Genomic DNA, 27,179 nt, shown 5'->3' with positions numbered 1-27,179 from the left:
TTTCTGTGTGGTTTGGCCCCTGAATTCAGCAGTCTGCCCTCAGCTGTGGTGAGGCAGCTGAAACCCTGGAAGTGTTGCTATAGATGACTAGAGTCAACAAGTAGTTGAGGGAGTGTGATGGGGCACAGCCTGGATCCTCCACCCAGGGAACCCACTAAGTCAGAAGAGTCAGGAGAAAGGGAAGAGATGAAAGAAGGACACAGGTAGGCAGGGTGGGCAGAGAGCACAAGGTCCCAACCAAGTCAGGCCAACTCCCATTTCTTGCCCAGGAGCCTTGAAAAACCCAGAAACTGCTGAATGAAAGCAGATATTTTTATTGGCTGAGTAAGGAAAGAAGGTACAGTTGATAAGTTATGCTCTTGTAAGCCACCAGTCTCAGGTTCACTTGTTCCGAGGCCAGTTTCCTCCGAGACGGCTGTACTGACCATCATTCCGATCTCTGAGGGGCTGAAAGATGAGAAGGGGGAACATGGAAGCAAGGTCAGAACTCTCCAGGGAAGGACTCCAGCAGGGCCCCAGAGGTGAGAGCTCACGTCTGACCTTTGCAGACCCTCAGTGATGAATTCCTCACCATGACCCTTCACACATACACATAACACCTAATGTCTATCCCTCTATCCCAATTCGCCCTTCCTCCCATTCCTGTCTCTTCCTCCTCAGGGCTCACCTGATAGAGCTGGTCATTCCTCAACAGAGCTTGAGTGTCAGCAGCTAGAAGAACCAGGGAAAGAGAGTCATCAAGGGCCTAGGAGGACAGGATGGTGAGACCCCAGAAGCACTACAAGGGGGGTTGCAGCTGGCCATACCCTCCCAGGCCCTCTGGAGTCTGCATAAGCAAGATGGGCACACAAGTTCTTTCGATGGCCAGTTGTAAGAGTCCTTAGGGGATAAGAGTCCCAAATGAGACTGAACCTCACCACTAGCCTCATTCCCTAGCAGGTGCATGAGATCATTGGCAAACCACACACACACTTTATCCCTTTGGCTTACCCCTAGAGAGCCTTCCAGTCTCATGTCCAGCAAAGCAGTAGACCCCCAAAGCGAGGAGCAGAGTGGCAATGATGTCAGTGATGACGATGCCAACCAGGGTGGTTGAGTCCAGCTCCACACAGTTCTGACACACTGTGGGAAGAGAGGAGAGAGGAGAAGTAAAGAGCCTTCAGGATCAGGGAGCCTACTCTGCCTCTGAGGGCAGCTCCAGGATCTCTCATGCCAAGACCCAGACTTCAGTAAGATCTTAGGAGAGAGGCCTGCTGATGGCCTGGCTATGTCCACCTCTACCCTTCATCCCAAAGAATCCCTGAGGAAAGTCAAGAAGTAGTCTCAGTCTTGTGGGACTATGAACAAGGAGATGGGCCAAACTACTCTCCCAACCAAGCCCCAGGCCCCTACTGCTCTTCCTCACTTAGCTAAGCTCTCTCTACCACTCTGAGGCCAGCAAAAGTTGGGCTTATACCATTACAAGAGAGTGGACCCAGTTTATTTAGAGAACAGATTGGTTCAAAACAGCCCCCTCCAGCCAGAAAGTTCTCATATGCAAAGGCCCCATCCATTCCAACCCAAAGGGTCCAGGAGGCACATACTTCGATAGTATACTTGCAAAGCAAATTCAGCTTCCTTCTCAGTACACTGATACATCCCTTGTGGGTCCTGGATGCTTTTTCCCAAGACCAGGCTTTTATTGTCTGATAACCGGTTTCCCTCTGTTCCCTCTATCCGCGAGATGTTGCCATCACATTTCAAAATCACTTTATCCTCATGTTCTTCCACAGTTATCTTGTTGTAGCTTTCTAAAGAAAAGGGGAAAAAATACCACAATTGGTGCCAGCGCTTTGTTTTACACTAGACACCTTTTTTTGCTGAGGATCATACTTCAGAAGGACCACTTTCCTAGTTTTGAGCAGTATATCATTATAGAGTTTCTAGGAGAGAGACAGTGTCACAAGAGAAGGCTTTGGAATGTTCCCCATGAACTATAGAGGCAAAGACACAAGGATTCAGTTGTCCATGAAAAGGACAGGTCCTGAGAGGCACAGAGCAAAAGAGGAATCCATGGAGCTAGGTTGATCTGAGAACCTTCCTAGAAATGAACTCAGACCACTGATTAGAAGTAGGAGGGAAACATAGATGGCTGAAACAGCCAAGAGATATGGAAAGGCAGAGGAATATTCCTCAGTTGGCCATGTCCCCATTTTTTCTCCGGGAAAACTTCTAATCCTACTTCCCATCCACCTGCAACACTTGCATTTCAACTTCTCATCCTCTTTCCTCCCCATTGCCCCACCCTCAACAACAATTACCAAGGACATGAGCCTCTCACCACTAAAGCCTTTGCCAGGGCCAGTGATTGTTGGAGGTGGGGGAGAATCTGGCATAAATTACAAGCCCAGTAGTCCAGAGGGAGCCCAGGGCAAACCCCATGTAAACATTTTTAGCTGTTCTACCTTGCTGGGTGGGGAGTGGGAAATTATGTATCGAATCCATTCTTGGGGCTCCAACTTCTGGATGTCATCCCATAAGTCAGGTCTAGCGGAGTAGAAGGGTTGGAAGTGAGCACAGCACCTTTCCGGATCCACTGACTTGCTATTAATCTCTGATAAAATAGACTTTCAGGCAAAAACCAGCATATGAGACAAGGAAGGGCATTATATAATGATTAAAGGGACAATCCAACAAGAGGACATAACCATAATAAATATCTATGCACTCAATGACAGAGCTCCAAAATACATAAAACCAACTTTAACAGAATTGAAAAGACCAATAGACCACTCCACAATAATAGTAGCAGATTTTAATATACCACTTTTGATGAAGGGCAGAAAAACTAGAAAGAAACTCAAGAAAGATACAGATGATCTAAACAACACAATCAACCAACTTGATCTCATAGGCATATACAGACTACTCCACCCACCAACAGCACAGCACACATTCTTTTCCAGTGCACATGGACCATTTTCCAGAATAAACCATAGGTTAGGCCACAAAGCAAGCCTCAAGAAATTCAAAAACATCAAAATAATACAAAGCATCTTTTCAGATCACAACACTAAAAAGTTAGAAATCAATAACAGGAAGAACAAGAAAAACGAATCAAATACACGGAAACTGAGTAACACCCTGGTTAAAAACCACTGGGTAATAGAAGAAATAAGAAAATTCCTAGAATCAAACAGATCCACTAACTGCCTCTAACAGCCTGAGAGCATCTTCACAGCCCACTAGAATCAGTATCTTCAGCTCTGGGGAAAAGTGGAATCCATGCTCTCCCTAACCTTCATACTCCATTACCAACTTGGATACAAGAGCATCCTCTAGAAAACCCCCAAACAGCAGCTTCTCATGCCTCTAAAGCAGGGAGACTCATGTACATCAGATTCTTCATATCCTACAGACATGTGTTCCTTAAGGATCTGTCTCCTGTGGAAATCCCAGTGTCCTGGTCCAGATACTAGGTTGACCAACCATCACTTTTGAGGACAATGGTGCACCTGACCCAAACCATCGTGTTTTCAATCACCTCATACACACACGAAAGCTGGACAATGAATAAGGAAGACCAAAGAAGAACTGATGCCTTAGAATTGTGGTGTTGGTGAAGAATATTCAAAATACCATGGACTGCCAGAAGAACAAACAAATCTATCTTAGAAAAAGTACAGCCAGAATGCTTCTTAGAAGCAAAGATGGTGAGATGTCGTCTCACATACTACGGACATGTTATCAGGAGGGACCAGTGCCTGGAGAAGGACATCATGCTTGGTAGATGGTCAGCAAAAAAGAGGAAGACTCTCAGCAAGATGGATTGACACAGTGGCTGCAACAATGGGTTCAAGCATAACAACAATTTTGAGGATGGCGCAGGACTGGGCAATGTTTTGTTCTGTTGTGCATAGGGTCGCTATGAGTTGGAATTGACTCTATGGCACCTAAGAGCAACACTCATCCCAGTGTGCCTGGGATGAGGGAGTTCCTGAGACATGGGACTTTCAGGTTTAAAACCAAGACAGTCCCAGGCAAACCGGGATGAGTTGCTCATCCCACTGACTATGCAGTAACCTCCCAAATCAGCCCTCCCTCCTCCTCAATCTCCAGTTCACTTTTCTCTTAAGGCATTCCCCTGAGTGCTGGGCCATGGTTCCGGGTAATGATGTAATGATGACTAAATGACCAAGAGTCCTGATCCCACAGCCTGTTTACCCTAGAAGTTGCAGTGCATGCAGCTCTGCTCCCATTACCAGCCTTAGGCTCAGCCACGCACACACACACTGCACCATTTCCTACAGATCTCTGGCCTAAGGCCTTCAGAGAGCCATTCAAGGCCAAGAAGCTCCGCTGACTGGAGTCAGTCAGAAGTCAAGGGCCTGTTTCCCAGATGTTGTGCTACATCTCAACCCTGCCCTCCTTTTCACCCTGGGGTGCCTGATGAATGCTAGTATCGAGAAAGATTTTCGAGTGGACCTTGCTGGATATGCTCTCAGTGGTAATGTCCCTCTCAAATCCCTTCTTCAAGATGCTCACCCACCTGAAGAAGCCTTATCTTGGAGAATAAGGGCAGCCAGGATCAGGCCAACCAGAAACCTGCTGTGCTTCATCTTTCAGCCAAATTCGTCCAGTAGACCCAGATCACAGAGCTATCAGCCAGGGTGAGAGTGGCCCTCCCCCACAGACTCATGGGTACCCGGAAAAAGTAAAGGGTAGGGGAGGAACCAGAAGGTGACTATTTCTCTGCCTTCTGCCATTGATGACGGGTAGAGATAGGGATGGGGTAGGAAGGAAGCAGGTGCAAGTTGCTCTTTCTCTGAGCAGGGAGCTTGGGGGTGGGGTGGAAGGGAGAGCAGAGAATATGGAGAAGGTTGCCTGGCTTCTAAGAAGTCCAGAGAACTTTAGGATTGCCTTTCCTAAGCTGCTGATGACAAACGAGAACTTCAGAGTCCTGTTAACAACATTACTACATTTTCTCACTACCTAAAAACTGCCCGTTCCTGATCTTTCCTCAGGGTCCTTCATTGGGCAGCCTGGGACACCAGATGAAGTAGCTTCTTTCCAGGGGAAGGTTGGACCTTAGAGACACCCAGCCAGAGATTTGAATCCTGGCTCCAATACTACTTACCTGTGGAGACTGGGTGGATTCACTGGGTGGTGCAAACAGTTAATGCCCTCTGCTGCTAACAAAAAGATTGGCAGTTCAAATCCACCCAGAGGTGCCTCAGAAGAAAGGCCTGGTGATCTACTTCCAAAACTTCAGCCATTGAAAATTCTTTGGAGCACAGATCTGTTCTGATACACATGGGGTTACCATGCGTCAGAATCCATTCTACAGCAACTGGTTTGGATTTTTTGATGGGGCCTGGGCCTGCCATGTAAGTTTTCAGAGCCTAATTCCTTCAGTATTATCATAAGGATTCAAACAAAATGTTTGTATGATGCCTGGCACATCATATATGCTCAGTAAATGGGAGTTATTAATAACAATATAATTGACTCACAGGCAGAATTGAGCCTCCCCAGAACACAGAGTTTTTCCCTTGTGGCCTATGGCATCTAAAACTCTACCTGCCCTAATCGAGCTCTAATTTACCTGAGGGCAGAGATAGTGTCTGTCTTGCTCACTGTTGTATCCCTAACACCTGGCTTGTGCCTGGTACAACATAAGGACTCTCTAAGTACTCTTTGAATGATTGATTGACTGACTGAGGGAGGCAGGGACATGAGACCCTGGAAACTCAGTCCAGGGCCAGCCCGGGGCCTGTGCTGGCCTGTCTTGTGGAAATTGTCCCACCTATGCCCTTCCTGGCAGGCACCACTTTGATGATTTCATCTCAAAAGAATAGTGCAAAATTCCTGATCGAAGACCTGGGCTGAGGTGGCTTTCCATTCAGAGCTCCAGCCCCAAGCACCTGAGGGCTGTGCCTAAATTCTTAGTTCTAGTAACAACTGGTGGCAGGGGAATTTATCTACCGCATGAAGAAAGGGGCTCAGGATCATCTCCCACCCAGCACCCAAGGTGACTCTGTGAAAGCCGAATCTCTGAGATGGCAGCATTTTCTGCCTACCCCTCCCACCAGCTCCCACCTTCCACTCCATCCATACCCAGAGGAGCCTTAACGGAAAAGCAAGAGACATCTGCACCTGCAGCCCTGTTCAGGCCCTGCCTCCCACGCTTGAAGCAGAGAGAGGAGACTCTGGGTTCTTGCCCCTTTAGCAGGGGCCCCAGCCTGAAAGGTGCTGGGCGGAGCCAGGTTAGCTGCCGCACAGGCCAGAGGACTGCTAACTAAGGGCTGCTCAGCGCTTTGCAGCTAAGAGCGAGACTGACATGAAGCAGGGGAAGGGTCTGGCCAGCCTCACTCTGGCTATCATTCTTCTTCAAGGTAAGGGTCCTCAGGGGGGTTCTGGAAGCCTAAGGAAGGGTTCAAGGGGTAGAGGCCGCGGAAGAAGCGAGAATATTGTCATCCCTAACCTCAATCCTACCTCAGGTGTTACCCTAAAATTCAAAGACCAAGGGCGAAAATGAAGCTTCCTACCGTGCTTTGCTAGAAAGAAGCAGTGCCTCAAGGGAGAATTGGGATCCTTATCTCTGAGAGATTAAAACAGAAACCTTAACTGGCTAGAAAGAGGGCTCTGCTGCCGCCATTTTAGGCTTGAATGTAACCCAAAAGGACACAGGCCAGGAACCTGAAAGGAAAACGTACGTGTTCTCTAGCTCAGAGCTGGGGTTAGGAGGAGATCTATAAAGATCACTCAGCTGGTCAGTTGGTCAACAAATATGGTTGAGATTCTATTATGTGATAGACAGGAGGATATACATATGAATAAAAAATATCTACCCCAAAAAGCTCACAGTCTAATAGGAGAGATAAGTTTAATGTTACCAGACTTGAGTGTGACGTGCCTATAAGTATATTCAGTTTGGATATATCCAACAGGAAGTGGATGAACTAGGCTGAAGCCTGGAGTCTGGACTAGAGCTGGTTCTTCACACCTTCAACATATTGCTGTGGAGTCGATTCCAACTCATAGCAACCCTATGGGACACAGTAGAACTGTCCCATAGGGTTTCCAAGGAGTGGCTGGAGGATTCAAACTGCTGACCTTCTGGTTAGCAGCCGAACACTTAACCACTGCACCACCAGGGTCCCACTCCCCACACATTAGGGGTAGCCAAAACCATGAAAGTTGTTAAAATCACACAAGTACTATGTGATATGTGAGAAAGAGGGAGCTGAGGATAGAACTGTGAGGACAATAACCTTGAAGGGGCAATTAGATAAAAAAGGATCTCGAGAAAGAGGCAAAGTAGTGATCAAAGAGCTGGAAGAATGAGGTGAGTGCAATGAATGGGAACCAAAGGAGTAGAGAACTTCCAGAAGGAGAGATTATGAAGAGTATAAAAGAGTACCAAGAGTATAAAATGCTACAGAGAGGTCCATTAATATAATAGTATATTTAAAAGTTTAAGTCTTTGAGATTTGGCAAAATAAAGGTCATGGATGACTTCATTTCATTAAGATAGTGTGAAACTGAGCTGCATAAGGGTCAAGTGGAGGACTTGAAGAGGACGGTAAAAGTTTCAAATCATTTCTGAGGGGATAAAAGGAGGATCCAGATAAAGACAACAAAGATGCTGAAAGCCTGTGTGAGGCAGCTAGATATAGTGGAAAAAGCACTGGGCTGAGCAACAGAAAACCTGAGTCCCAGGTACAGCTTACCCATCAATGGGCTCTGTGAACTGGAGTTCCCTCGCCAGTCAATCCAGGAAATTTGGCTACATGACCTCTCAAATTCTAAGAGGAAATAGGACTTGATAGGCAAAATTGAAAGATATTCAATAGTCAATTTGATCCTCTTTGCAATGGAATCTGACTTAGAATGAGGGGCTTCTCTGTGCCTCCCACAGTGACCAGGTGCTCAGGGAGAAGGGCTAGTAAGAAATCTGCTTAACTGTGTACTTTTTTTTTTAATTCATTGATTTGTTCATTCATGCATCCATTCAAAAATATTTATGGAACTCCTACCATGTTTCAGACACTGTGCTGGGTACTACTCATGGACAGTCCAACACTATGTGAGGTTCAATGACAGTTGACTAGTTATTGGAGGAGGAGAATGCTGATTGCAACTATTTCCATCACACTGTGATTCGTGCCCCACCTCTCCCCATCACAAGCTCTACTTCTTGCATGTACTTTTCCAAATATGTATCCTTGCTCAGCTATTCTTTCTACTCAGAATGCCTTTCTCTGTCTGGTGAATTCCTTCTACTCATTCTTCAAGCCAAGCCAAATGTCACTACCTCTATTTAAGCATTCCCTGACCCTCCACCCTTGGGCAAAACTCAGTAGATTCTTCCTCCATTAATATGCATTTATATATGTAGTAAAAGAGCACTTACAAGTTCTATTACATTAATTATATATATGTTTGTTTTTTTACTTCATTGTAAACTCTTTGGAAGCAGTGACTGGTTCTTTATATTACTGCCCTTTTCTTTCACAATGTTTAACCATGCCAGATACATAATAATACTCAGTGAATGTCTAGATTGAACTATTCCAGTGGTGAGTCTCTGTAGTACATCTAACATGCAACTCTACTCTGAGGTTTGAGACAGATTTGAGGGCTATTGGAGAACAAACTCTCCTGGGACATCTAGGGTTTCTATATGAAATGAATCACCAAGGCTGAAGAGTTTAGAAGTAACTCAGCATTAAAAGGTCTGGATTCTTTGGCTAGTGCACACCCACTCCTTACCAGGGCTTTAGCTGCTCAAGGAGCAGAGCATTATGGACTGTATAGGCAATACCCTGAATCCAATTTGGTAATTTAGGCTATGATCCAGGGAAGTAGGTATAGATACTATCATTTCTGGTCTTGGCCTTAACTGATGATGGGAATGATATCTCAGGGCATCTGAACAATTCCATACCCAGCTGATCCTCTGTATCTCATCTGTCTCTACAGGTACTATGGCCAAGCTGAAACAAGGTAGGGGAAATATCTTCTTTTTATGTTCAAACTCTGAGAAAATTCACAGAAATATGGCTTCCTACAACAGCAGTCCTACAAGAGTGAACAATTTAAGAGGGATGGGATGATGGGGGTAGGGGTGGATAGCTGACCTCTCCATTATCAACCAAATCACTGGCCAGCCATGACCTGTTCTAGGCAGCTTTCCAATAGTTAAGCAATTAATTGTCTAATTCTTGCAGAAGAAACAGGACTTTAGTAGATAGGCACTACTCAAAATGTGATCCATGAACCAACAGCACAGGCCTCATCTGGGAGCATGTCAGAAATCTCAGCCCCTCCTCAGAATTACTGAATAGAATCTAAATTTCTAACAAGATGCCCATGTGATTCAAGTGTACATTAAAGTTTGAAAAGCACTGCTTTAATGGTCTTCCCCTGGTACTTTGGGCAGGGAGCATTCCAGAGGCAAGATCCATACCAGAACCATGGCTTTTCCCTTTTCAGATGAGTATTTAAAAGTGGATGACAATCGAGAAGATGGTTCAGTACTTTTGACTTGTGACTTGGAAGATAGAAATATCACATGGTTTAAAGATGGAAAGGAAATACATGCCTCACAGAAAGCTAAAAACCAATACAACCTGGGAAGTGCTACCAAGGACCCTCAAGGGACGTACCAGTGCAAAGGATCTAATGTCTCAAAATCACTCCAAGTGTATTTTAGAAGTATGTAATGCGCTTTGGTTCGTTTGTTGGTTGGTTGGTTATGAAATTAAGCAGTACTTGCTATTCTGATGAGCTTCCTGTCTTGGGTGAGGGTGGAAATAGATGCTAAGCGATGATATACTAGCCAGTTGTCTTAATCTCAGCTTGCTTTTCTTTGAATGTGACAAGACAGTTACCCCAGAATAGCCAGTTCTTTCTGTAAAGCCTGTCTTACTTTTGGGTGGGCCCCATGGATTGGAGCAGCTCATCTCCTTCTGTAATCTGGGGGTGGGAAGAGGGGAACGAGGGGAATAATTACAAGGTGAATAGCAGTGTGGAGTGGAGGACAGCTGAGCATGGAGAAAGGCATCTTGTTTTCCTCCAAGTCTACATAGTTTCTGGTAGTGAGACTACACAGGCTTCCCCAGGACTCCTGGGACACTGAGAAACATCAAGAAACATTGAGTTCTTGGTCCAAGGGTCTTCTCAGGCAATTCTGTTGCCATATCACTCAGAGAAGGAGAATCCTGTTGTCTTAGACAGAGGCAGTATAGCTGGTAGGCAGGGGGAAAAGATCCAGGAAGAGCAACTTTCCAGCCTGAAGGAGGCTTGTCCCTGCCTTTTCCCACAGTGTGTCAGAACTGCATCGAACTGAACGCAGCCACGGTAACTGGCTTCATCTTTGCTGAAATCGTCAGCATTTTCTTCCTTGCTCTTGGGGTCTACTTCATTGCTGGGCAGGATGGAGTTCATCAGTCACGAGGTAGAAGAATGTTCTTAGATGAAAGATGTGACCACCTGGGACCCTGAGACCCCTTCCAACCAAAAGAGACCAAATAGAAGAGACTGAGTTGGCATGTGCTGCTAACATGCGTAGTTGGGTGAGGCCCTGTATCTCTGGGGCAGGAGAAAAGGATACCTGGGGCTATCACAGTGTATTTGCCTGTCTCCAAATCTCACTCCCTCTGACTTGTCTTCGTGTTTTTAAAAACTTTCTATCGACGTGAAACATACATACAGAAAAGTGGATAAATCACAGCGTTCAGATAAAAAAATTTAACAAAGCAAACACACCCATGAATTCAGCACCCAGTCCAAGAATGTTACTGACACTCTAGAAGCCCCCCCTTGTGGTCACTTCCAGTCACTACCTATGCCTAAAACTAAGCACTATTCTGACTTCTAATGTGTGGATTAATTTTGCATGTTTTTGTTCTTTATATAGACTTGTACAGTAAGTACTTTTGTGTATGGTTTCTTTCATTCAACAATATGCTTTCGAGACTTATCTTTATTGTTGCGTGTAGGTGTAGTTTACTAATTCTTACTGCTATTTTATAACCTAATCTATTATCCATTCTATCTTTTGTGTATTTTGCTTTTTGTGCAGCTTCAGACAAGCAGACTCTATTGCCCAATGACCAGCTCTACCAGGTAAGGGGATTATAAACCAAATAGACATTGCTACAATCAGAGGGGGTAAAATTTCTGAATTTGGGGGCAAGTTATTTGGAAGATACTATACAGATAAAACGAGCCCTGGTGGTGTAACCGAAAGGTCAGCGGTTCAAAGCCACCAGCCGGTCTGTGGGAGAAAGTTGTGGCAGTCTGCTTCCATAAAGATTCCAGCCTTGGAAATTCTATGGGGCACTTCTACACTGTCCTACAGGGTCACTATGAGTTGGAATCAACTCATGGGTTGATGGGTTTTGGTTTGGGATACAGATAAGGAACTGCTTAAAGCATACCAGATGATGGGATAACTATACCTTTGGGTAGATGAATGAAATAAAGAGAAGAGTTGAGAGAGACTGAGGTCAGGACCTGGTGAGAAAAAGTTGAAAAACATACTGACAGACACACAAAGAACTGTATCCAGAGCCTCCATCTCCTTGCCCTCTCTCTGCCCCCAGGACCGTGAAGCACCCACTCCAAACCTTTGCACATAAAAAGCACTCAATAAATACGCATCAAATTAATTAACAGAGGATGGAGAAAAATGGCTTATGATTGTGCTCTCCTTTTTAGCCCCTCAAGGATCGAGAAGATGACCAATACAGCCACCTTCAAGGAAATCAACTGAAGAAGAACTGAGCTCAGGACTCAGAGTAGGTGTGTCCTTCAAACACCAATTCTAAGAAAGTACCTATGCATTACCTGCCCTCTCAATTGCTGCCAAGTCTATCTGCCTATCCCAAGCAGTCATAAGGATTGTGGAGTGGGGCTGATTATAGAGGCCCTATTCTGAAGGCATTGGGCCAGTATGGATTTTTTTTACCTAAGAAAATATGAATGCTGTGTGTACATGTAAATCCTCTTAAAGCAAGGCCTAAAGCAGGGGAGATGCTGAATGTTAATGTTAACCTATATCAGCATTTCTCAACATCTGCACTATTGACATTTTGAGCTAGACATTACTTTGAGGTGGGTGGCTATCCTGTGCGTTGTAGTATTCCTGGTCTGTATCCACTACATGTCAGTAGCACCCCTCATTCGTAACAACCAAGAATGTCTCCAGACACTGCCAAGTGTCTCCTACCGGGCAAAATTGCCCTTGGTTGAGAACCACTGACCTATATTAACCTTTCCATCAACTAATCAATCAGAAGTTTCAATCAAGAAGACAAGGCCACAAGCATTATTTGGTTTTCTGAACCAACTGCAATTTTTTTTCAATCCAGGTGTTACCTCTTCTATCCAGTTCTCAGCAGGAAAGCAATACATTTTGGAGAACTCTTAGCAGAGAGACTTCCAGCCCTCAATCTAGACTTGAGCTCCCCAGTGGTGACAGATGAAGAAGAAAGATCATCAGAACAAACTTGGGTTTTTCTCAAAATTAGATAGCCAAGATAGACAGACAGATGTAAAAACATATAAGGTGTTTCAAGAGCGTCACCTATTGGGAGATGATTTTTCTGTAAAAGAAAAATGAAAAAGTTAAACAATCCCCTGTATTTGCATAGAATTTTTTCAGGTTTTAGTTTTTACTTAGTTTTTGTGCATAATTCACATGGTTTAAAACATGCAGTAAAAAGCCACCCTCCGCCTCCATCCCCCAGCCACATAGTTGCCCTTCCCAGAAGCAAATAATATAACTAGTTTCTTATCCTTTAGGAGGTATTCTAGGTATATATGAGCAAATTCTGAAGTACATATTCTTTCTCTCCTCCCGTTTTCTACACAAATGGCATCATATTATATACATCTTATACTTTTCACCTAATAAAACCTGAATATTGCTTCACACTAGTTTTAAAAAGTGCTCTTTTTTTTGCAGCCACATTGTACAAATACACTATAATTTATTTATCCAGTCTCCTACTGGGGGAAAGTGGAGCCGTGTTGGTCCAGTGGTTAAGATCTTTGCTGTCAACCAAAAGGTCAGCCGTTTGAACCCACTAGCTGCTCTGTAGGAGAAAGATGTGGCAGTCTGCTTCTGTAAAGATTACAGCTTTGGAAACCCTGTGAGGCAGTTCTACTCTGTCCCATAGGGTCGCTATGATTCCGAATCAATTCAACAGCAATGGGTTGGGTTATCTACTGAAGGACATTTAAGTTGGCTCTTATCTTTTGCCCCTACAACAATGACTAACATTGTATAAATGTCGTTTCTTTTAAACAATTTTTATTGAGATGTAATTTAAATGTCGTAAGATTGACCCATTTTAAGTGATTTCACCTGTTTTCCGTGATTTTTTTTTTTTTAGTAACTTTACCCAGTTGTACACAATCATTATAATCCAGTTTTAGAGCATTTCCATTACCTTCTTAAGATCCTTTGTGCTGTTTGCATTTACTCCCTGTTCCCACCCCAGCCCCAAGCAACCACTAATATTTTTTCTCTCTTTAGATCTGCCTTTTCTGACATTTCATATAAATGGAATCATACAATACCTGGTCTTTTGTATCTAGCTTTTTTCACTTAGCATAATGCTTTCAAGCTTCATCTATGTTATAACACGTATAAGTACTTTGTTTCTTTTTATAATGAATGGTATTCATTGCATGGGTATAGCATGTTTTGTTTGTCCATTCACCAGTTGATGGACATTTGAGTTGTTTCCATTTTTTAATTGTGATGAATAATGCTGCTATGAACTTTCTCCTGCAAGTCTTTGTGTGGACCTATGTTTTTGTTTCTCTAGGGTAGATACCAAGGAGTGAAGAATTGCTCAGTCATATGGTAAATTTATGTTTAGCTTTTTAAAAAACTGCCAAACTGTTTTCCAAAGTTGCCATACCATTGTACATTCCCACTGGCAATGGATGAGAGTTTCTGTTTCTCCACATCCTCACCGGTATTTGTTACTATTTGTCTTTTTTATTATAGCCTTTTTAGTGGATGTAACAGAGTCCCTGGGTGGTGCAAACAGTTAATGAACTGGGCTACTAACCAAAAGGTTGGAGATTTGAGTCCACCCAGAGCACCTCAGAAGAAAGGCCTAGAAATTCACTTCCAAAAAATCAGCTGTTGAAAACCCTATGGAACACAGTTCTACTCTGACATAAATGGAGGTCCTCGTGAGTTGGAGTCAACTTGACAGCAACTGGTTTTGTTTTGGTTTTGCTTTTCTTTTAATGGATGAAAAATTGTTATCTCATTATAGTTTTAATTTACAATTCTCTAATGACTAACGATGTTGAAAATCTTTTCATGTGCTTATTGGCCATTCAGGTATCTTCTTTTGTGAGACGTCTATTCAAATTTTTTGTGCATTTTTTTCTTAATTGGGTTGTTTGTCTTCTTACTATTGAGTTGTAGAAGTTCTTTGTCTGAATACAAGTCCTTTATCAGATACATAAATAATTTGCAAATATTTTCTCCCAATCTGTGGCTTGTCTTTCATTTTCTTAATAATGTTTTATGAGGTGCAGAAGTTCTGAATTTTGTTAAGTCCATTTATCAATATTTTATTTTTTGGATTGTGCTTTTGATGTCATATCTAAGAAATATTTGCTGAACTCAGGTCACAGATTTTCTCGTGTCGTCTTCTGAAACTTTTATAGCTCTAGCTCTAGCAATAAATGTCCTTTTGAACATGATTAAGACTATTTGTAACATAAATACAAATAAATGAAATTACTGGGCCATAATGTATTTGCACTTGTAATTTTATTAAATATTGACAAATTGAACTCCATAGAGGTTTTATCAATATATACTCTCACCTACAATAGACAAGAGTGCCTTTTGCTCACTCTATCCAATAGTGTATTATTATACTTTTAAACCTTTGCCAATCTAAGTTGAAAATGTCATCTGTGTAGTTTTAATTTGCACTTTTCGTATTAAAAATGGGAATGAGCCATTTGTTTTTCATTTTCATGAAATATTGGCTCATATTTATCTTTTTCTTACTAACTTGCAACAACCCTTTACATTTTGGAAAACTAGATCTTTTGTCTGTGATAACAGTTGCGAGTATTTTTCTAATTTTGTTGTGTTTTTACTTTGCTTATGACTGGGTTTCCATGCACATTTAAAAAATATTTTTAAGTAGTAGAATTCACTGATCTTTTATGGCTTCTAGGTTGTTTTATATTTACAGTCTTCTCCATCCATGAATTCATTAGCATTTTCATGGTTTCATTTTATACATTTACATCTTTGATCTATCTGGAATTTATTTTAGTGTAAGGCCTAACATATTAACCAACTTTTAAATCAGAAAGTTATCCAGTTATTCCACAGCTATTTGTTGGGTAATACATTTTGTGTCCATTGATTTTACAGGCTACGTTGCCACTCCCACCCTTACCAGATTGTAAGCTCCATGAAGGAAAAGACTTCACGTCAGTATTAAAAAGCCCTCTTACAACAGTGCCTAGGACACAGTAGGCGCTCAAATACCTGAATAAGAAATGAATACACAAAATTCCCATTGCACAGCGCTTTTAACTCTAGAAAAGTATGCTTCCATTGCCTTTTTGTTATCTCATAACAGCCTTGTAGGATGGATACTGTCTACACTTTGCTGTTAAGAAAACTGAAAATCCAACAAAAGATAATTCAAACAGCCTGGTGGGGAAAACAGAAAGCAGGAGACTACAAACGTAGCAGACACTACTAGCGACCGCTGTCCAAACCCCTGCCTCATATCCCACTAACCTCCAAACCACCCACCCCCGATCTCCGCCCCGGAACCCGGATCCCACAGAAGTTCCTGCCACTTCCGCCCCGCCCCCAGTCCGCCCCGCCCCCAGTCCGCTCTGACTAACCTAGCGCGTGCGCCGTGAGGATGTTTGCGCGCCCGCTACCGGTGCGCAGCAACACAACTTGCTTCCGGCGCGGAATGAGATTCCACCAGCGTGGGCCCCTACAGATGACGTAAGCTCCGGTTGCCGCGCTGAGTCGGAAGTGGGACCCCCTTCGGCCTCTGAAAGTCTGTCGAACCGTCGCTGTTGGCCCTTCAGGCTCTGGTAAGAAAGGAATTTGCTTGAGGGGAGGCGATCGAAGGTCTGCAGTGAGCGTTTTTTCCCCCTAGTCGAATGCCTCTCCAGGCCTGTACACTTTTACCTCTTCCAAATGCCTTCTCCTGTGCTTTCCTGACCTATGACCCTCTCCTTCGTGAACTTTGACGCTGTCTGATTTGGGTGCCCTTACAGAGCCCCAGCTTCTGGTGTCTCTGTGCACATTTCTTTCCCCCTCTTTGCCATGCCCTTTGTAGAAAAGGCCAGAATACTGGCCTTGCATTATCTTTTGACTTCCTTGCTCTAGAACGCGCGCCGAGCAGGTGGGGTCTCCCTTCTTGCCCAGAATCCCCTATGGAACGTGGAGGGACAAAATATAAAGAGTAAACAGCAGATAATCAGACACCAAAGAAGATAAAATTAAGCACGAGTCGCAAAGTAATTAAGCCAGTTGAATGCGTATGGCAAGGTGTTGACATTTCTTAAGGCAAGTGATCAAAATCCAAAACTCTCCTGGCACTCTGCTTCATGCTCCCTCAGCAATTGAACGTAGAAGACACTTCTAAAATTGACTAATCAAAGCCCAGGAACTTATATTTTGATAAATCTTCCCCCTTGGGATCAGTTTTTCGATGTCATGGACTGTTTTGGCCCCACGTGGGAGCCTACCTGAGATAAAATGGGACTCATCAAGGAATGCAGCTCAGTTTTTGACTTGAAGAGTCTCTTCTAGTTTGCTGATGTATTGAAAGGTTTGTGGCCACATTAACGTGGCTTGAAAGGATTATTGGGTGGAACATACAACAATGAAGCCATTTTCTTATTTCTGTTTTGGTTTGATATATGTATCACCCTCCAGGACAGAGGCGTTTATGGACTATGATTTAATAGAGCTTTATTTTAACAATTCCAGTTGTATGAAGTATTCCAAATATTTCTGTTTAGAAGTATCAAGTCTGATGTTAAAGCACATGGGTATTCATCCCTTTAAGAGCTTATAACGGCACTTAAGGGATTAATAGTACTGTTCGTAAACAAAAGATTGAATCACGAGAGGATGAAAGGATTTTGTAGAGCTGGAGGTAGACAGCTATTTTAGATGTAGATCATTGTGGTGGGTATATCAGAGAGAAACTTGTTTTCAAACAGGACATATTCAAAAATAATTAAATTCAAAAGTTTCTAAGGATTGACTACCATCCCAAAGGCTGACAACAGGATAGTGCTATATTTCTGTATGACAGTGAAAAATAGATTATGAATCCCTAGTGACTTCGTTAAATTTAAAAAAAAAAAATCAAGGTTTCATTGTATCAGACTTTTCTTATGAGGTGGGTAATCCAGTGATCAATATTCCCTTTTCCTGTAAAACTTTTCTGTAAGTGGTTGCATAATTTTAGCCTTTGTTCTATGGAAATAGTTTGTGCACGGATTTGAAGCACATATGAAAAATATGACCTTGGTGAGGTAGGCAAAAACTTTTTTTTGTTTTTCACAGACAGAAGAGATTTGTTTACTTTCTCTTTTTCTACACGTGCAGAAATTCCAAAGAGCCACATTGTCTGGCCCTGTGGAGTTGGCCTTCCACTGCAACCCAAGACAAATAGTAAAGCCCTTATCTTGAAGTAGGATCATGGGTGCTGCTATTATAAGGGAGTCAGGAGTAATTACATGTAAGATTGAGTCAGTCAATAAATATTTAATTAGATTTCATGATTGTGATGTATAACGCCAGGCACAGAAGAATAGAAAGAATAATTAGATATGAACCTATACTCAAAAAGCTTATAGTCTAACAAAGTAGATTTACATTAATCATACGATGTAGAAGGTTATAAATCCTACTAAGAAATACAGATAAAATGTAATGGAAAGCTAATTTCTTTATATAATATGGTAGTATATTATTGAGAAAGGAGGAAATAATGCAGTTATGATGATAAATCCTTTTTGTCGTTCTTGATAGTCTTAAGAGCCTTTCTGTATCATACGTTCTGTATTCCTGGCTTTCACCTTACTTCTTTCTGCATAGGTGGTGCAGATAATGTATCTCCTTTGTATTAATCTGAACTCTTTTAAATTGTGTTTAAAAAAAAATTCAACCTAGCTTACACAATATACCAAAAAAAACAAATCCATTGCTATTGAGTCAATTCCAACTCATAGCAACCCTATAGGACAGGGTAGAACTGCCCCAAAAGGGTTTCCATGGAGCAGCTGGTAGATTCGAACTGCTGACCTTTTGGTTAACAGCTGTAGCTCTTAACCACTTTGCCACCAGGGCTCCAGCTTACACGATATAGGGGAATTTTATTGGCTGTTATAATTGAAAAGTCTAAAAGACTTTTTTTTTCCATCTCTTATCTCTATTTTTCTGTATGTTGACTTAGTTTTAGACTAGGCCTTCTCCAAATGAAAAGATGGCAGGTTTATATCTTACCAGCCTGGCAACTCAAGCAGGAAAAAAGAAAAAGAGTTCTTTTTGCTGTAAATTTAGCCAGAGGCCTGGAGCTGGTGTACCTTGGCTCTGATAGTCCTTGCTAGGGTCTTGTGCCCACTCCTGAATCAGTCACTTTGCCCAGAGTATTCTGTACTCCTTTTGGCCTGACCAGAGTCTTATGCCCATTCCTGGAGCTAGTAGGTAAGGTCAGCCTCTTCTGAACGTATGTACTGAGAGTGGGGTGAATCCCCAAAGGAAAAGTGCTGGATGTCATGTGAAAAAAGAGGAGAATGTTTTGGAGACAGAAAATAGTAAGAGCTCATTACACCTTTTTCAGTCCTCTGGACTTCAGGGTTCCTTAGGATGATGGCAGGGTGGTGGTCAGCCGGCAATGAGACAAGTCTTGGTACCTCTGCATAAATTAGGGGTAATAATTAAGTTTATGCAGTGGTTGGATAAGGATTGTTGTTCATTCCAGCACTAAATATGGCTATCTTTTTTCTTTCTTTTCTTTTCTTTTTTACGTTATTAAGCTCGACTAAAATATACTTAGCAAAAAATAAAATACATAGAACAACATCTAACAGTCCAATTCCTTGAAGCAGTAAAGCCCTGCACCATGCTGAAGGGAGACTGGACTGTCTGCCTAAGTCACAATACAGCTAATTAGCCAGTAGCTCTTATGCAGAAAACACCACAGAGGAGCGTGAAGCAACTGGTGGAGATGCCTCAGAATTGTCAAGAAATGTTATAGTCTGTCTTTCTCCAATTAATGAGGGTAACTTTTCTGACTTACATTAGCTTTTGTTAATATGATTCTGTAAGGAGTCTTGCCTCAATAAACTAAAGGTAGAGTGAATGTTCTTTTTTTTCTCTCCTTCCCTTCTACCCCCACCCCTACTCTTTCTAAGGCCTCTGTCCTTGTAGCAGTTCAGCATCCTTGTAAGCACAATATACATACCCTTTGTCTCTTCCCACCCTTTTCAGGGTTGTATTTCTATGCTGTGGCCTTTAAATTTCAGAAAGGGGAGAAAGCCTTTCAGGGAGCTCTGTTCATCCTGTTGTGCCACTGCGTCCACTTGGCGCTTGAATGAGGAAATGTAATCAGAAGAGTGCAAATGCAGGTTCAGTCAGCCTCACTAAATACCTTTGAGGTGTATGTCTACTTCGATTACACATTGGACCTGACAGTTGGAATTTGTGTCTCTCTTCATTGTAAAAGATCAAATAAAACCAAGAAAAATCAGATGAACAGTGGAAGTTACATATAGACTTAAGCAAAGATCATTTAGTTTTAGTGGGAGAAATACCAGTTTTAAGCCTAGGAGTAGAGATAGATTGCTCAACATATATTAAAAGCCCACAACATAAAGCTAATCTGGTTCTTGTCCTGATTTGCCATTCCAAGTCTAAGATATAGGCTTAAAATTAGTTTTCTAACCCTGAGTCATAGAATTCTGAGCAAGTGCTACTTTGTCCTCCCCATGGTAGATGAAAACTAGTCTGCCAGCTTCGAGATTCATGGGAATCCAGTAGTTCTTGTTTTATTATTTTTCAAGTGCCACTGTTAGTTGGTGGGAGCCCTGGTGGCACAGTGGTTAAGAACTATGGATGCTAACCAGAAGGCTGGCAGTTCAAATCCACCAGCCACTCCTTAGAAACCCTGTGGGGCAGTTCTGCTCTGTCCTGTAAGGTCGCTATGGGTCAGAATGGACTTGACGGCAATGGGTTTGGGTTTTTTGTTGTTGTTGTTTTTGTTTATTAGTTGGTGAATTCTCTCTTTGGCTTCAACAATTCTTTCCATTTAACCTACTTTTTTAAAGGTGTACCAAATAGAGATAATAACAGATAAGTGCATTCTGGTTGAACATGTTTTAGGCTTTTTGGTTTTACCAAAACCAAACCCACTGCTGTCGAGTTGATTCGAACTCGTAGAGACCCTATAGGACAGAGTAGAATTGCCCCATAGGGCTTCCGAGGCTGTAAATCTTTATGGAAGCACACTGCCACATCTTTCTCCCATGGAGCAGCTGGTGGGTTCACACCACCAGCCTTTCGGTTAGCAGCCAAGTGCAGCTACCCCCAAATCAGGCCATCTTGTCCAGTTGGTAGGTTTGTAACCATTTTGCCAAAAATGCCTTGAATCTTGGAACAGGGAATGGAAAGTCTTACCCACAAAGGCTTTTTAAATGTATTGTATTTGAGAGATGGGTAAAGAAACAACTATGAGTATGTTACAGCTGTTGTGTTACCTGCCCATCTTTGTGTCTAATGTCTGTCTTTTTCTGTAGCCCCTCCCCCTAGGTCTGGATGGAGGATACTTTAAAGTGAAATGACAGACCAGGAGAATAACAACAACATCTCAAGTAACCCCTTTGCTGCTCTTTTTGGCTCCCTGGCTGATGCCAAACAGTTTGCAGCAATCCAAAAAGAGCAGCTGAAGCAGCAATGTGGTAAGTGGAGGAGCCAATAGCAGCAGATGAGATGACCTAGAATGGGGTCTTCCCAAGTTAAGTGTTCTTTGGGTCCTTAATTGTAATTGGAGTTTAAGTTTAGGGCAGAAGTTATTTGTTCAGGGTATACGCTGATTTTTTGTTTGTTTGTTTGTTTTTGTTCTGGGGTCCTCCCCTTCTTCTCCTTCCCTGTTACATAAAAAAGAGACGGGCTAACTCTGCAGTAACAGATGCCAATAGTGATTCCAAAGCTGTCAGGTTGTCTTTGTTTTAAATCACCTAGTGAAAGCTATTTAAATCTACTTTTTAACATAGAAAACTGTGATTGGAGTTTTCGATGTGGAAAGCAGGTCACATGCAGCTGTAGAAAGCATATGTGTAAAAGGAATGATTATAAAACTTTTTGGCTTGTAGACAAATAAGTGAGATTTGTTGCTAAGCCTGGTGCTTCAGAGACCCTCTCAAGCAAGATAACTTCCTTTCCACTGATTAGCCTCTTCTGTAGCTTACTGCTGTTCGGAAAGACTGCTAAGAAAATTTGATCCTTAGCCCTAATGTGAAAAAAATCAGAGTAATATTTACTAGTCAGAAAAATGACTTTCCTAATCTGGGACCAAATTTAAGATCAAGCCCTGCTTCCCATCAGAAGACATACAGACTAGAAGAATTAGACTGTTTCTCAAATATATTAGTCTTGTGAGGGCATTCACAATCTTTCAAAGCAGAAATTGTTCCCTTTCTCTTTCCTCCAAAAAGACTGATAGTGTTTTTCTTTTGTGTATTTCAGAAAAGGGATCAGATGTATAGCTGAGCTGTGACCTTACTGTCTGTTTACCAAAAACGCGTTGCCATCGAGTTGATTCCAACTCATAGCAACCCTGTAGGACAGAGTAGAACTGCCCCATAGGGTTTCCAAAGAGAATCTGGTGGATTGGAACTGCTGACCTTTTGGTTAGCAGCCATAGCTCTTAACCACTGTGCCACCAGTGATTAGGAGTGAATAAAAAGGAGATAAGACAGATGACTGGTAGACAGGGTGATGGATGGTGCAAGTGAGAAACAACCACAGTGCTGACTTTTTAATATGATTGAATTAAGCGACTCTGGGTCTCTGTCTCTGAAATCTCTCCCAGATTTTTATGATATAGGCTCAGACTGTGAAAGCCTGGATCAGGAGATATTAGGAGAGAAACGAGAGTGAGGAATAGGAAAACCAAGGGAATGGGAAAGTATAATTTTATGGGTATGTGGTTGAGGGAAATTTTGCTGAACAGTTTCTTACCTCCTATCACTCTTGGTGCTTGGAGGAGAGCTTAGCAGTATAGGAGCAGAGTAACAGAACGCCCCTCCTTCTGGCTATAAACAGACCTAAGGCTGGCTAGAGTTGAGAGCATTGCAGGCACCAAGCAGTGGGGAACAAATCAGGTACATGCCCTTCTGTTACTATTTTGGCACCTCATCATCTTAGCTTGTTTATACTGGGTTTATCATGCTACCAGGTCTAACCTGTTTTCCACCAGCAGTGAGTACTCTGCCAAGACCTTTGACTTTCTGAACTGAGCTTCACTTTTACTGAACTCACCACACTGAGGCAAGTCTTATCTGAGAGTTTTGCCTGACTTAAAGAATAGCCATTCTGTCAGTAGAGAAAAGCACATACGGTCTCACGCGTAGCTTTTAGTGAGTGAAACTACTTCTGTTCCGCACAAGGGCTGTTCTGAGAGCCCCTCTTTCACATTACTTTATAAAAAAATTAAAGGAATTCTCTCATGTACTGTTGGTGGGCATGTAAATGAGAGCAGTCTTTCTGAGAGTAATTTGGTAATACATGTTAACTTAAATGTTCATGCTCTTTGACCCAGCAGTTCTGCTTCTATGAATTTATTCTACCAAAATACTTACACAGTTGCACAAAATGGGTAACTTATATTCAGTGCAGTATTGTTCAAAAAAGGAGCCCTGGTGGTGCAGTGGTTAAGTGCTTGGCTCTGCGGGAGAAAGATGCAGCAGCCTGCTCCTGTAAAGATTACAACCTAGGAAACCCTATGGGGCTGTTCTACTCAATCTTACAGGGTCACTATGAGTTGGAATAGACTCGACAGCAACGGGTTTGGTTTTTGGTTTTATTGTTCAAAATCTTGAAAAATTGGAAACAGCCCAAATGTTTATCAGTTGATAAGTAGCTCCATAAACAACAGTGCATGCATACAATGCAATACAGTGCAGCTATTGAGAATGAGGTAGGCCTATAAACGACCTAACAGGGAAGGGTGTTCATGCCAATTGTTTAAAAAGCAAGTTAAAAAAACAGCATTATAGTATGATCCCATTTAATTTTTTTTTTAAAAAGCCTCAACTAAAAATCATAGTAAAGCATTTCCATAGGAATAGGAAAAAACTCTGAAACACTTTGCTTAGTTAAACAGTTGTCAGTAAGGAAGAATTGGTTCACGGGAGACTTTCTACATGGTATTTTCTTGTCGTTTGGAATTATTACAAGTGTGTTCTCTTAAAATCAGGAAAAAGCCATAGATTTAAAATAATTAAAGGCATTTTGATCTATTAGAATTCTGTAGGGAAGGTAGCGTTGCTATTTCTGGCAGGGTGGAATACATTATAAGTAGAAATAATAAAACTTGTGTTTTGTAAATGTGGTAGGATATACAAGTAGAGATTTTTCAGAATCCTGTACTTTTAACTTGCCTGCCTTGAGAGGTTCACTAATTAGGTGACTAACTTGTTTCCTATCCCAAATTATCCCTTTTGGTTACATTTATCATTTTTGGTAGTATACTTATTTCTTTCTTACAGAGAGAGGTGTAATTTTTAACAGCTTACATTTTCTGACAGATGAACCCCCAGCTAGCCCGGATGACTCAGATAATAGTGTGTCAGAGAGCCTGGATGAATTTGATTACTCTGTGGCTGAGATTAGCCGCTCATTCCGTTCACAGCAGGAGATATGTGAGCAACTCAACATCAATCACATGATCCAAAGAATCTTCCTTATTACTCTGGACAACAGTGAGTGAGAGACTTGTAATCAGTCTGTTTATTACTTTACCTTTCCTACTTGGGCTAGGCACTTGTTTTCAGAAACCTGTTGCTTCTAATAGTTAAACTCACCGTCCTCCCGGGAACTACAGGGTTTAGGTTTCAGTAAGCTTCTGGTGTAACCTAAAAAGATATTTAGACATAATTCTAACTTTCATGTCCATTTTGATATTGACTGGGCCGTATAACTACTTGCCTATACTACCTTAGAGGGGAAATGGGAATGGCATCCAATTTTTAGGTGAACTACACACCCTAGAGGTCTCATACAGTATTTTCTCCATGTGCTCTAACTTGTAAGTTAAACCCCAAAGTTAGTGCTGTTGTCTTATCACTGGGATTTTCTCTTTAAATGCCATCATGTTAGGTTTGGAGCCCTGGTGGTGTAGTAGTTAAGAGCTCGGCTGCTGACCAAAAGGCCAGCAGTTTAAATCCACCATCTGCTCCTCAGAAACCCTATGAGGCAGTTCTGCTCTGTCCTGTAGGGTCGGATTTGACTCAGCAACAGGTCAGGTATGTTAGGTTTATAGCAGAGCCCATGTTCTTTGACTGCAAAAAAGATTAAAATCTTTAGATACTGCTTTGTGTGTCAGGATCATTTTGGTATTACCTGAGAACTTGGAGTTCAAGAGAAATGCTGTCAGGATAGGTTTTCTGAGTAAGAAGCATTATCCTTAACCTACCAGATTAAAAACCATTTCCCAGGTGACCCAAGTTTGAAAAGTGGGAATGGCATCCCCAGCCGTTGTGTGTATTTGGAAGAAATGGCAGTAGACCTGGATGATCAAGACTGGCTTGATATGAACAACATTGAGCAGGTACCATTCTTATGTTGCTTATGTGTGCCCTCAGCAAAAACTGGCCATGCAGCCGAACTCTATTCCCCTTTCTCCAACAGTGACTGTGTTTGCCTCTATCTCTTAACACTGTTCATGGTATTTTTCTTTTGGAATCATCTCATCTACCATGGCCACGTGTCCAAATCTACACATTCTTTAAGACCCAGTTAAAATGCCATCTTATTTACAAAGCCTTGCCAGGTAGGAGTTGTTACTCCATCCTCTGAGTTCCTAGAGTAACCTATGTGTCTCTTATGGTAATTGTCACTTTCTCTCACATAGTAGGTTTTTTATGTACCTGTCTTATCTCCCCTACTAGACTCAAGTTCTTGAGAGCAAGACCCATCTCTTTGTCATCTCTATATCTGTCCCAAAATCAAAACAGTGCTTTGCACATTGTAGGTACCTGATTAGCATTAAAATAAAATAAACAAAAGTCTGGTAGGGAAGACACTTGACAACTTGCAAGTTAACCTTACACATTTAAATTATGTTTAAATAAGTCTGGGTAAGATGAACAATCACACATAGAGTAGTAGATTTTACACATAAGTTTAATCACAGATTCTCACCACCCTTTTAAACCTGCTGTGTGCTAGGAGATATGCTAGATAGTTAAGGCTTGATTTAGGATAACTTTATATCTACAGTTATTTTCTAATGTTGTATGGGCAGATGTATTCTCTGAAATAGTAAGACACTGAGTTCTTTTTTACCCTTTCATTCTATATCCAAGTCTATGGTTCTGACAACACTTCCTGTCTATAGAGATTACCTGTGTCAAAATTGCCTTTTACGTTTTGATGTTCTAAGACCAACTTTAAAGTGGCTTAGTGTTTTTTTTTTGTTTGTTTGTTTTCCTTCATAGGCCCTCTTCTCTCGCTTATTACTTCAAGATCCAGGCAACCACTTGATTAACATGACTTCTTCTACAACGTTGAATCTCTCCACTGACCGAGATGCAGGAGAGAAGCATAGTTTTTGTTACCTTTACTCCTGCTTCCAAAGAGCCAAGGAGGAGGTAAAGGAATAATCCCCATTGAGTACTATGTTGTTCTGCAACTTCAACATGTAAGCCAGAGAGTTGTGTCAGTGTCTTACATACTAGTTTTATATACATCATAGCATATCTGGAACTATATATCAGAAGCATTACTAGTTTGTCTTCTAAAGCTTTAATCTCCCCGTTCTGTGGCTTACGTTCTGTCTCATGTAGTGGGGTCCACCCCTTTCTCCAGTTAACTAGTGCCTGTTAACAAAGCATTTCCACTGTTGTGTAAAAAATAGATTAGGCTAAGGATGATCACTTTCTAGGATTGGAATTTTAACAGATAAGTGATTCCTTAAGCCAAAGAATGAATCTCTCATGAATTTTCAAGCGTCTGCAGGAGAGCAGTATCTTTTGGGGATACAATGTCTGTTCCATTCTATTTGCTGTGTCTACTCTTGTTCTAGATCCTAGAGCTAGACTCTTCCCTCTGTTCATTCTGTTGCCAGATTACCAAAGTTCCAGAGAACCTGCTACCCTTTGCAGTGCAGTGCAGGAACCTCACTGTGTCCAATACCCGAACAGTTCTCCTCACCCCAGAGATCTATGTTGACCAAAATATCCATGAGCAACTGGTAGATGTGCTGTTGGAAGCCATCCAAGGAGCCCGTGAGTACATAAGCAAGATACGTGAGCTTCAACATTTTGATTTCCCAATGTAAAATTCCTCTAAATGCATTAGAAAGTCTCAGAGTCGTTATGGTTCCAGTGTAAATTAAGGAAGAGTGCTCACACCTTGGCCTTGGGGGTTGAATACCAGTTACAACAGAAGGGTAAGTATTAGTTCTGAGTAGGCTATATCCAGCTAATTGGTACTAGAAGATTGGAATTTCACAGTAGAATTATCAAAAGTATTAGAAGAGTAAAGAGCCAGTGTGTAAAGGCATATAAGAAAGTCCCTTGGCCTCCTTTTTCTCTTCTTTGCCTTCTGTTAGATTTTGAAGATGTTACTGAGTTTCTGGAAGAAGTTATTGAAGCCTTGACAACGGATGAGGAAGTTCGAACATTTCCAGAAGTCATGATTCCAGTGTTTGATATTTTATTGGGCCGAATAAAAGATCTAGAGCTTTGTCAGATCCTACTGTATGCATATCTGGATATTCTTCTCTATTTCACTAGGCAAAAGGATATGGCAAAGGTAGGTCTGAAAGGTGGTGTTCAGTTGAGCTGGAGATTTAATACTTCATGCTTCCCGACCCTGGAGGCACTTTTTAGGTATCTATCCTAAAGTAAAATTACCTATAGGATAAAAGAAA

The 27,179-nt window shown here is 41.9% G+C and overlaps 3 protein-coding genes across 12 annotated transcripts in view; 2 read left to right on the top strand and 1 right to left on the bottom strand.

Annotated features, from left to right (window-relative positions):
• Positions 1-293: 293 nt before the first annotated feature.
• Positions 294-4,693, bottom strand: LOC101353008 (T-cell surface glycoprotein CD3 delta chain). Of its 3 annotated transcripts, XM_023739950.1 has the most exons (6): positions 4,529-4,660; positions 2,445-2,526; positions 1,584-1,790; positions 991-1,122; positions 668-711; positions 294-447 (listed from the first exon to the last, which is right to left on the bottom strand). In XM_023739950.1, the coding sequence occupies exons 2-6, from the start codon at positions 2,482-2,484 to the stop codon at positions 382-384; spliced, it is 489 nt and encodes a 162-aa protein (XP_023595718.1). In that variant the 5' UTR covers positions 2,485-2,526; positions 4,529-4,660; the 3' UTR covers positions 294-381. The 3 variants fall into 3 exon arrangements, with proteins under 3 accessions (XP_023595718.1, XP_023595717.1, XP_004385728.1); XM_023739949.1 differs by lacking the exon at positions 2,445-2,526 and having other exon boundaries at positions 4,544-4,693; XM_004385671.2 differs by lacking the exon at positions 2,445-2,526 and having other exon boundaries at positions 4,529-4,687.
• Positions 4,694-6,227: 1,534 nt separating this feature from the next.
• Positions 6,228-14,056, top strand: LOC101352744 (T-cell surface glycoprotein CD3 gamma chain). 5 transcript variants are annotated; one of them, XM_023739945.1, is made up of 7 exons: positions 6,229-6,374; positions 8,965-8,988; positions 9,478-9,699; positions 10,310-10,441; positions 11,069-11,112; positions 11,707-11,790; positions 14,009-14,056. In XM_023739945.1, exons 1-6 carry the CDS (start codon positions 6,320-6,322, stop codon positions 11,770-11,772), a joined length of 543 nt encoding a protein of 180 aa, XP_023595713.1. In that variant the 5' UTR covers positions 6,229-6,319; the 3' UTR covers positions 11,773-11,790; positions 14,009-14,056. The 5 variants fall into 5 exon arrangements, with proteins under 5 accessions (XP_023595716.1, XP_023595713.1, XP_023595714.1 ...); XM_023739946.1 differs by lacking the exon at positions 14,009-14,056 and adding an exon at positions 12,360-13,973 and having other exon boundaries at positions 11,707-11,786; XM_023739947.1 differs by lacking the exon at positions 14,009-14,056 and adding an exon at positions 13,824-13,967.
• A 1,936-nt stretch (positions 14,057-15,992) lies between these two features.
• The window catches only part of UBE4A (ubiquitination factor E4A), a 33,987-nt gene continuing 22,800 nt past the window's right edge, over positions 15,993-27,179 (top strand). Inside the window, exons 1-7 of one of the 4 annotated variants that reach the window (XM_004385669.2) lie at positions 15,993-16,098; positions 20,821-20,982; positions 23,833-24,006; positions 24,742-24,854; positions 25,744-25,896; positions 26,373-26,532; positions 26,859-27,061. In XM_004385669.2, coding sequence (XP_004385726.1) covers positions 20,862-20,982; positions 23,833-24,006; positions 24,742-24,854; positions 25,744-25,896; positions 26,373-26,532; positions 26,859-27,061 — 924 coding nt within the window. In that variant the 5' untranslated portion in view covers positions 15,993-16,098; positions 20,821-20,861. The other 3 variants (XM_023739940.1, XM_023739943.1, XM_023739941.1) reach the window with 3 other exon arrangements.

This window comes from Trichechus manatus, unplaced genomic scaffold (assembly GCF_000243295.1).
Source record: "Trichechus manatus latirostris isolate Lorelei unplaced genomic scaffold, TriManLat1.0 scaffold00143, whole genome shotgun sequence".
Lineage (NCBI taxonomy): Eukaryota > Metazoa > Chordata > Mammalia > Sirenia > Trichechidae > Trichechus > Trichechus manatus.
This window is presented reverse-complemented; position numbering and strand designations above follow the sequence as displayed.

Excerpts from the sequence above, each read along its gene's own strand:
- LOC101353008 (XM_004385671.2), bottom strand. The coding sequence starts at position 4,598 with ATGAAGCACAGCAGGTTTCTGGTTGGCCTGATCCTGGCTGCCCTTATT. Across the intron at positions 1,123-1,583 it reads TTTGCAAGTATACTATCGAA|TGTGTCAGAACTGTGTGGAG; the intron begins GTATGTGCCTCC and ends CTCTTCCCACAG. Across the intron at positions 448-667 it reads GGAATGACCAGCTCTATCAG|CCCCTCAGAGATCGGAATGA; the intron begins GTGAGCCCTGAG and ends CTCATCTTTCAG.
- LOC101352744 (XM_023739945.1), top strand. The coding sequence starts at position 6,320 with ATGAAGCAGGGGAAGGGTCTGGCCAGCCTCACTCTGGCTATCATTCTT. Across the intron at positions 9,700-10,309 it reads ACTCCAAGTGTATTTTAGAA|TGTGTCAGAACTGCATCGAA; the intron begins GTATGTAATGCG and ends CTTTTCCCACAG. Across the intron at positions 10,442-11,068 it reads TGGAGTTCATCAGTCACGAG|CTTCAGACAAGCAGACTCTA; the intron begins GTAGAAGAATGT and ends CTTTTTGTGCAG.